This window comes from Alligator sinensis, unplaced genomic scaffold (genome assembly GCF_000455745.1).
Source record: "Alligator sinensis unplaced genomic scaffold, ASM45574v1 scaffold19_1, whole genome shotgun sequence".
NCBI lineage: Eukaryota > Metazoa > Chordata > Crocodylia > Alligatoridae > Alligator > Alligator sinensis.
In genome coordinates this window covers 809317-819774 of record NW_005841916.1, presented here as the reverse complement: position 1 = coordinate 819774, position 10458 = coordinate 809317, and the positions used below count along the sequence as shown (strand labels likewise).

The window sequence follows — 10458 nt, the reverse complement described above, 5'->3', positions numbered from 1 at the left end:
CACTGTGTACACTCCCCAGGGGAGGCTATAGGGGGGCATATGCCCCTCCCCCCTCAGATTTGTGCAGGCTACTCACTGTGGGCTCAGGACTCTCCGCTCTGCTGCTTTTCCCTTGGAAGCCCCGTGCTAGCTGCACATCCCCTGCCCACTCTGTAGCAGTGAGGGTGGCGAGTTGTGTCCCCCACTGCCAGGCAGGCAGGGGATACATAGCCGGTGTAGGGCTCCTGGGGCAAAGGCAGCAGAGTGCAGAGCCCTGAGCTCACAGCAGGCACCCCACATCCATCTTTGCCTTGCTCAGCTCTGCTCTGGCCATGGGGCTCAATTAATTAGAGCAGCTCTCAGAGCCACTCTAAAGTGCCACAGTATCTTGTATCAGTGTCCCTGCACTAAAATATGGTGGTGGTGGTGCTTGAACTAAACCTCATTTGATGAGCTTTGGTTCAAATGCCCCTGCTGCCATATTTAAGTACCAGGACACTAATACATGTGACACTGGAGGCTACTGTGGCATGCCAAAAAAAAAAGGTTTATTTACGTCAGTAAACATAAACCTTTTTTTCTTTTGGTGTGCTCCAGCAGCCTCTACCGTCACATGTAACCAAATTGGTTATCGGATCGGTATTGGCTGATATGGCTGCTTGATAATCAGCTATTGGTATTGGCCAAGAAAATGTTTATTGGTGCACCCTTCATGCTCAGTAGACTATTTTACTGTGCATTAAAGCGTAACATAAAAAAAGTGACATTATGCTAATGCACAGTAAAATGCATTAGCATTTAGCATTAACGCTAATGCTAAATAGCATTTAGCTATTAGCAGTAGCATTAGCTACTGAGCATTAAGCATCACTAAAAAAGCATGCAAATGTGTTACTGTGCATTAGTGAAACCTCATGTGCATTCATTTAGTATATTGGGGCTGTGTCTACATGAGACATTGATTGCACAGTCTTTATTGTTCAGTCACTTAGTACTTGTACAAACGAGTTACTGTGCAGTAGTGCCAAGGAACAGCTTTTTCATGATGCTGACTGCACAGAAGCCCCAAACCACTGTACAGTAGCATCACATCAAGTTTTCTGCCATGTGGCACTACTGTGCAGCAGTCACAGGCTACTGAGCAGTCAGTGTCCCATGTAGATGTGACCTGGAGGTACTAAATGTAATGCACATTAGAAAAGGCACATTAATGCATGTGTAGGCAGGAGAGACTTAGCCCTCAGGTGGCACAGTTCAAACAATACTCAGCTCTTATTATCCAGCAACAGGCAAAAACCACTTTGGACAAAATATATAGCTGTTTAGACAGAACATTTGCCTTATGCACTGATCTTATTTCCTGCATTAAATACTTCATCTGTAATCTCTATAAATCTTCTAATGGCCATCTTCATATCCTCAAAAAGAAAATTGTCCTACACAGTGGAGGGGAAAAAAATAGTGCCACAATTGTACAGACCAGTATTAGTATATTGGATTCTAAGGACTACATAATATAATATATTCTGAGAGGTACTTTGGATTTGCCTGTCATCTGCTTTTTTTTTCTACCAGGGACAAAGATAGAGCTATTAACATTGAAATAACTAGTGTTTCAAACCATTACAGAATGGCTGAGGATAATGATTGTCCAAAAGCGTATTTTGATTGGGTGGATGTTTTATGCTATAGCTTTAAACAAACAAGTGAAACCTCATCATTAAAATAAATGCAACAATTCCTTTGCCCATTATGGTAAGAAAAGGAAAAGACCATCAGAGGAAAAGGACAACAATAAAGGATAAGAGGTAAAAGATGGAGAAATAAGAGAGAAAAAAAAAAGTATCTGTTTTGGACTTGCCTTCATCAATGTGCTGATGTGTGCAAAGGGTGGCCTGTTCAGCTATTTTAAGCTCCGATTTGCTGTAATAGATGGACTAGGAGCTGGACAGCATTCCAAACCCAGCTTCAAATTAAAACAAAAATCAAAATTGGTTGGCAAGCCATGAATGGATACTAAGAGAGCAGCTGCAAAGGGAACAGGATCACACATTGTCCAAGCAATTCTAAAAAAGGATATGTGCTATAAATATCTTAGTGAAAAATAGATCAATATCAACATTGATCAATTTTGATATTGATATTGATCAATATATATAGATGATTGATTGCTGTATATAATGATACATATATACATAGAAATTGGTGTGTATATAAGCTTTTCTATTCACCAACAGCTACTTTTCTTACAGCAAGGAAATTCTTTAAATTTTTTTTTCCTCAGAATAAGTAAAACTGTGTAGCATCTCCTTCTCTTACATTTCATTAAAACCCCCCCAAACAATTCAGGTACCAAATTGTTAGCAGTGTTCCACTTTACAGTGTTCCTTTGCTAATGGCATATGTTGTGGGTGGGTGAAAGCCAAAGTCTGAATATAGCAGATGCGGGATCATCTGATCAGAACATTTAATCCTTATTTACTCAAAAGAGAAATCAAGGTTTCTTTCAGACATTGTCCATGTGGATAAACATTCTGGGCATATCCCCATGACTGGAAGCATGCATTCCCAGGGACAACTAGCAGCAGCACATATTTGTGCTGCTGCTAATTGTCCCTGGGGAATGCTTCTGCATGTGTGCTCTCATGCACAGCAAGTTGCCCTGGGTGGGATAGGAGAGGCTGGCCCCAGCAGCCTTACCTGGGGTCTTGTGGGTCTCCCAGAGCTCTAGTGGTGGTAATTCAGGCATCTGGAGCCTGGCCAGCAGCCATAGCGTGGCTGTGGATGGCCAGGCTCTGGCTTTTGGTGTCACACACTGCTGCCATGTGCACCACCCTGTTTACTGATGCAGGTTTTTTTGACACCAGGATCTCCTGGTGTCAAAAAACCCACCATACTGCAAATTAGCAATGTGATGAATGCCTGCATGTGCACTGTGTGTGATTTGAAGCACCACAGATGAGTGGTCTGCGGCATCACCAATTACACTTGCACACTCATTTGGACACACTCGATAGATGCAATGATAGCAGTGATGGATGGGGACTGTTTGTGTCATGGTGGTACTGAGCTCCATGAGAGAATAAGGAGTGATGAAAGGTAGGCAGGCAGACAATAAAAAAAAAGATGGTCCCACAATCTGCAAGTGCTTTTAATAGAATAATTACTTTGCTTGTCAATGTAAACTTGTAGTCACATCTTCCACCATTCAGGTGCTCAACAATGAGCAGATAAAGCTCAGTGAAAACAATACAAAAGAAACCACCCCTGCATCTTGAGAAATGTATAGCAGCTTAATTAGATTCAGAGTATAATACTGTTAACAGTGCAGAAATGACAGCTAATTTCTGTTTATCTACAGATTGTTCCAGTCTTTGAGCCTGATCTATTATATTTAGAAGTGATAGCTTCAGTACCTTTCTCTACAGCAATACCTATTTTTGTCTCAAATTTGCTTTTGCAACGTGTCACCAAACTTCTCACAAGTGGAAATATAACATATTCTACCCCTCAGCAAGCACTATGAAAATGGGTTGAGTAGGGGTACCATACACAACTGCTTGGTTGGCCGAACTCACACTTCTGAGTCAGAAATTCCTGAGCTCAAATCTCACCCCAAGGTATCTCTTTTGGAGACTGTAGTACCAGGGGAGCATTGGAAGTGAAGTCCTTCAGTTGAGATGTTACGGTGAGGTTCATTTACCTTCCTGTGGCAGTCTGTCCTATTAGAAAGTTGGATTCCATGGGACATTTCATAAAAAACAGGTCACAACTGATGTTTCAAGCAATTATTCTCTCCTTCAGTATAATACTCAAAGCTACTGCTGAGGACAGAGTAGCTTCTGAGACTGTGTACACGGTGACTGCAATGGTAGCAAAATGCTTTGGGTTACCATAAGCATGAAGAATATTTATGTACAACCATGTTCTATTCTGGCATGTCTTTGTGTTTTCAAAATCTACTTGTGCTACTGCTGAGCTACAGTAGATGGTGTGGCTAAGCTTTCAATCGGATTCCCACATGGTTTGGCTGAATCCACAGTAAAGCAAATCTGCAGTTTCTACTGTTGACATTTTTTAATAACATCTCAACTGGAGGCTGGTGGTAAAGGTAGAACACTGGCTGTAGGTTTCATGTGGCAGAAACAAATAAGTTAAATACATGACAGACCTCAAACCTGATAGTCATTTTGTTAGAAAAGCTTCTTTCATGGTCATTGTCTGAACTGGCACTTAATTGACAAAACAGTGAAAGCTGTCAAAGTTAGGGTTCAGACATGTAGAAAACAGCACTGCTCTCCTTTGGTTACACACAGGATTTTTTGCTTAATGAGTGCACAAATTCTGTCTCTGAGGTTTGTTTTTTTTAAAGAAACAAAAACTCAGAGTAGACTTCTAATGAAGAAATATTTTTTAAACCAAGGTCTCTGAAAATGTATTGTACTTCAGGCTTTGGTAAAAGGTGCCCTCTCCTCACCAACCAGGACTCTTTTGGAGGGCAGTGCAACTGCTTGTATCTGACATTGGGGTTCAGAGTAGCCCAGGTGCCAGTGACTCGTGTATATAACTGAATGGTTGGCAATGAGCACAGACTAGCAGGCTGGATCCAGACTTGCCGTTGGTGGCACCGTAAACCTCTTTGCAATGCTACAAACCTCTTTGCGGTGCCACAAACTGCGTGTGCTGCCTGTTAAATCATGCATGGCACTGCTCATTTGCAGGCCTGGGGCAAAATTTGCTATCAGGAGTTTCTGGTAGCGAAAAAAAAAAGGGGGGAGAAAAAAGCAGCACAAAGCACACCAAAGTGGTGTGTGCTGGGACAAACACGGAGGTAGGGAAGTCTCCAAGTCCCCAGTCTCCAAGTGTTGTGGAACCCCTGCACTGAGGCACCCTGCACCCTGGCTGGCTGGGGCACCGTGTGCCTTGAGATGGGAGCAGGCAGCCCTGGGCTGGCTGCTCCCATGTCTCTGCATAACTCAGCGCAGGGGTTCCACTTTAGAGCCCAGGGCTGCCTGCTCCCTCATTTCCGTGTGCCACTTACCAGCTGGCTGGGTCACAGGGTGTCTCAGCATGGGGGCTGTCTGCCAGCTAGCCTCATACTGAGGAACCTGTGCCCCAGCCAGCCCTCTCTGCAGCACATGGAGCAGCGGGACAATTTGTCCAGCTGCAAAGCACATGATCAGAGACATGCACTGCGGTACAAAGTAGGGGCACAAATCTGTGCCGCTATTATTTGTGCTGCTGCAAATGCACACATCTACTCGTGTGGATGCAGCCATAAAGGGTTTAGACAGGCAAACTGGCATATCTTGCCTTGGAAGGTTGTGAACCACCGAACTCTTACTTTTAGAACAGTCGCACAATGGCTTTTAGTCACAGGTCTGCATTTGAATGAGTGGAGCTGGTATGACTGGTAGCTTTGCACAGGTGTTAGTAAATGTTTCCCTGAATATCTAAGAGCCACCTCTGGGTTAGGATTCCTCCCTCAGCCTTCTCTTTCTGGAGCTTGGGTTCCAAAGAGAACAATCCTCCTTGGATTGTGTAAGAATTGTGCATGTAGCTGGCATCTAGGGAAGGAAACGGGATAAAAGCTGGCAGGCATCTTGGATGGTCTCTCTCCCTCTTGCTTTTCCTCTCCATGGCCATATGAAATCTGATGCTTAACATAACCACCAATCTCTTCTAAGTGCTGAAACAGTGAGTCATAGCCTCTAATATTCTATGTATTCTACTCCTACAAAGAGCTCTGGCTGTGCTTGTTCATCTTGCTTAGGGAAATATTTGGACTGTGGAGGACACAAAATGCTTGACTTTCATTAAATGCCTGCCCTACGGTGAGGGGTGTACAGGTAGTGCCCCCTCCAGGAGCTCCAGGAATATATCTCACAGCAAAGGAAACAGGGAGGTGTCAGGATGACAAGGAGGCAGGGTCCAGTGCTAGAATGCTGCATCTTTGGAAAGCAGGCTGGAGTGGCATGACTTTGTACTGTGGGCCTGATTGAGCCATTACCTTAAAGGTACGATTTTATTGTTCAAAACTGTTGTATGGACCACATTATTCAGGAGTTCTGCTCGGTCAAAACTCCCACTGACGTCTGCCACTTTTTTCACTGAGCAAGGAAATTAGCATTTAACCTTGTAGTTTTAGGTTCTGATTTTGCAAAGACTTAAACTCATTCATAACTTTAAGCATGTGAATAGTTTCACCAAGTTAAGTGGGATTACTACTGTGCTTCAAACTGGACAGGAGCATACATCTTAGCTGGATCAGGGGCACAAATGTATATGGAAGCCCTCCCTTTCCAGCCCAACATTCATCACAAATAACCCATCTTTTTAAAATTTAGACAACATGCACTTCAAGGTGCTACTGGTACAAAAATCATATGCTTAAAATGTAGGTGCAGTCTTAATGCCTTTTCAACACAACATATTTAGTCCTAGTCTTCATAAATGTGTACACACGCATGTGTGTGTATATACACAGACATACACACACACACACACATATAAAAATCAGTTTGCAGGTTCAATATAATAAGAACAAACACACTCAAAGGTATTGCCTACATCGCACAAGCTTCTGAAATGCTTTCTTAAAGTCTTCATTAAAGATTGTGTAGATCAATGGGTTAATTAGAGAATTGATGTATCCCAGCCATGCCAGGAAATTAGACATGTCTTCTGAAATGTGACATCTCTCACAGGTGTTAACAACTACTTCTTTTACAAAAAAGGGGAGCCAGCAGATCACAAATGCACCCAAAATCAAGCCCAGGGTGGTTGCTGCCTTCCTCTCTCTTGTGCTAGAGATTCTTTGTTTTTTCCAGGCTTTATCTTGTTTGGATTCAGACTTGGGGCTTCGTAACGAGATATTAATTTTATCACAGTCCAAGGGATCAGATGACTTATCAACTGTGCATGGTGTTGAAGCCAATTTGGTGCTTCTCTCACCCGCCTCCAAGAGGACTTGTCCATTTACCTCCTCCCTTACAATCCGGCTGACGCTTCTTCTGTGAAATGTCTTCGCTGCTTTGTATATTTTGTAATAAAGGATCAGAATCAATGCCAGGGGGATGTAAAATGCTCCGAATGTGGAATAAATGGTAAAAACTATGTGGTCATGTTTGATGATGCATTCATCATCCCTGCTAGTTGTCTGATGTCGCCAAAACAGAGGAGGCATAGAGATAAAAATGGATATGATCCACACCACTGCAATCATGATGCCAGCGTGTTTAGGTGTCCTTTTCCTGGCATACTCCACAGCATCTGTGATTGCTCGGTACCGATCCAAAGCAATAGCTGAAAGATGCAGGATGGAACATGTGCAGCATGTAATGTCAACACTCAACCAAATGTCACATACCACCTGCCCCATAATCCAGGTCTCCTTTACAATATATACAATGCTGAAGGGCATTACTAAAACTGCAACTAGAAAATCAGTCACTGCAAGGGAGCAGATTAAATAGTTGGCAGGGTGATGGAGTTTCCTTGTCACAATTATTGCAGTCATCACTAGAGAATTGATGGCAGTTGTCATTAGTGCAAGCACAGACAGAGTAATTGAAACAAGAATCTTGGATGTCATTCTTTTAAATAGTTCTTCTGAAGTATAGTTTTGTTCAGTTGAATTTATTAAATCCATGTTTCCTTTTAAAGGTGATCTCTATCCAAAGACAGTACCTGTAGAAAAGTAAACACACTTTAGAAAATGTGCTGTAAGTCTCCAGGAAGGCCTCTCATTTTGTCCTCAGAATAGGCCAGGGGCAAAATTTTCTAAGGCACTTACGTTCCATTGTCCAAGTGGATTTAATAGCTTGCCTAGTCTACAAGTGGAGTTGTTTCTGACCCCTTTCTGTTTAATTTAACCAACTTTGAAAACCCACTTTAGTTTGGATTAAACTATCAAGGCAAAGAAGCTAAACAGAAACAAGATGTTCCTTTGTTATGGAAACCTCTGAAATCCTGAGGAATTAAGGCTGCCACTCACAGGTCATCTGGCTCATGGGAAGCCCCTCAGTCTGGATCCAGCCCACAAACCTCGCAGCCCAATGTGGCCTGTAGGACCCAATTAGTCTGACATCCCTGACTTAAATGAAAACTTTTGAAATTTTGAAAACTTGAGTCAATAGTTGAAGCAAGTTTAAGAATAATTTACTTTGCTAAAGTTCCTCTACCCATGTCCCAGTTGTATGCCAACTGATCCCTGTTTATTTTTATGTGAGGATAAGTATAATGCAGATATAAAACTTTTTTTTAAACAGGATGTAAATGTTATCATGAGATGACTTACATTACCATGGAAGACAATGAATACAAGCAATGCTTGCACATCTGGAGAGCTTAATTAAAGCATTCTTTTGGGGGAGGGGAGGAAAACTAAAAATGATGCATTTTTCATTTTATTTTGGAGTCTATGTATTGCTCAATTTCAGCACTATGCTTTAGGGTCTACCATGAAAAAGTAAACAGTCCAAAATCAATAGACTATATAAAACATTGCTATGATGCAGTTGCTTCCAAAGAGAAACACAAACTGAACAGAAATGGGACTTGATAGTAGTTTATCTCTACATTGGGGAATACATCAAGGCCTCAGCGAACAGCTGTTCACCAGGGCACCCTTGGGGAAAACCAGGAGTAATGGCCACAAACTCCAAGGAAGGCCATTTCAGGCTTAACACTAGGAAAAACTTATTTGCAGTCACGGTGTCCAGGCTGTGGAATAAGCTCCCTCCAGAGGTGGTGTAATCGCCTACCCTGGAAATCTTTAAGAGGAGACTGGACGGTCACCTTGCTGGGGTCACCTGACCCCAGCTGTCTTTCCTGCCTAGTGCAGGGGGGCTGGACCTGATGATCTTCTAAGGTCCCTTCCAGCCCCTTACAATCTATGAATCTATGAAAATGATTCAATTTGTGCTGTAGATGGCAGTTCCTAGCATAAACTTCTTACCTCACTATGGTTCCCATTATGGTTTTATGGAAGCAGGAAATGGGGAGATACAGCATTTGGGCTATACAATACATTATAAAATAACTTAAATATGTGATTGTACCCTTTCAAGACAGATTTCTGTATTCTTTACAAATTTCTTTACCTGTGTTTTCATGAGAGAGTCTGATGCCTTGATGTGAGTAAAGTCTGCAGACATAAACCCTATGTATGATGTTCTCATTATCCAACTCTGGAATAACGTGAACTGTTTTTCTATTATGTGCCATGGGTTATGGGAAGAGGAGGAGAACTTAAAAAAAAAAAGAAAAAGCAAAACAAACTGTTCACTGGCATATTTAATTTGTACTAAACTGTGCTGTGAGTGGCTAGTAAAAATGAGAGGAAATGTCACCTCTGGTTTTTCATATACTAAATTCAACATCAAATCACTAGCTCAATCCAATAATCTATTTTGGGCATACCTAATATATTATGGTATTAGAGTTATTTATGTACATGTAAACCTTTCCCTTCCTGTGCTTATATAAAATGCAATAAACTCTGAACAGATTATTGGTATATATATGAATAGTTTATATTTTAAACACAACAATTCATCTCTCTTTTATATAAAAATAAACTAATATATTTTAGGCTCACTTAAAGTAATTCCTTAACAATTATTGCTTGTTTCAGAAAGTTTTAGATAGGAAATACTTTTTTAAAGTCACCAATTGTCTTTTATAGATAGAATAAATTCACTTAATTTCTGGAGAACTATTAGTTGAACATTCAACCCCTGCTGAATGTAATTTTAGGAAATACAGTGAGGGATCAGTTCATTGAGAGAGACTTTTTTTTTTATGATGTCTACCAGTTTGTCTTACCTTGGACACAGTACTCAGTATGGTTAATTATCTTATAAAATTTCAGAGTCCTTGGATATTACTGCTTAATTACAAGCTAAGAGAAAGCAATTTGGAGGTAATGAAACCTGATTAATTGCTTTTGAAAGGTAGGGCACTCTTTTGTAGGAGCCACTGGTAAGAAACCATATCTTCATGTAAGCAAAATGGCATAGCTAGATTCACAGAAATGTTGTGTGGTTGAGGAGGGCCCTTAGACAGCAGGCTGTGAATACTTCAGGCATGGTTTGTGTGGTAACATGCTGGAGGTACTTCACAGAAGCCAAATGACAGCATAAGGCTTTCTTATTAATACAGCTCTGGGGCTGTTTCTCCACTGGTCTGAGTTTTCACAGGTTCATGTTGGTAGTGTGCCAGCCCCAGCACCAGAAACTGACACAAGAAACGGTAAATTGCCACTTTCATACAGAAAAATCATGGGGTTTAGGGTCACAAGGCAGCGGGACAAAGAGAGGGAACAGGTAAAAGATAAAAGAACATCAACAACACTGTCAGCACCTTAATTTTCACCCCACACCACCAGAGCTGTCCTTAAACAAGCCTTTAGTCCCAGAGCACTCTGAGTCCAGGTCCTTCAGTCCACACAGTCCTGGTTGACCCAGCTAGTGGGAC

General features: G+C 41.7%; 1 protein-coding gene across 1 annotated transcript; it reads right to left on the bottom strand.

Moving 5' to 3' along the window:
* Positions 1-6532: 6532 nt before the first annotated feature.
* Positions 6533-7630, bottom strand: HTR1F (5-hydroxytryptamine receptor 1F). The gene has a single exon (XM_006018899.1). The coding sequence runs from the start codon at positions 7628-7630 to the stop codon at positions 6533-6535; it is 1098 nt and encodes a 365-aa protein (XP_006018961.1).
* Between the last annotated feature and the right edge of the window lie 2828 nt (positions 7631-10458).

Excerpts from the sequence above, each read along its gene's own strand:
- HTR1F (XM_006018899.1), bottom strand. The coding sequence starts at position 7,630 with ATGGATTTAATAAATTCAACTGAACAAAACTATACTTCAGAAGAACTA.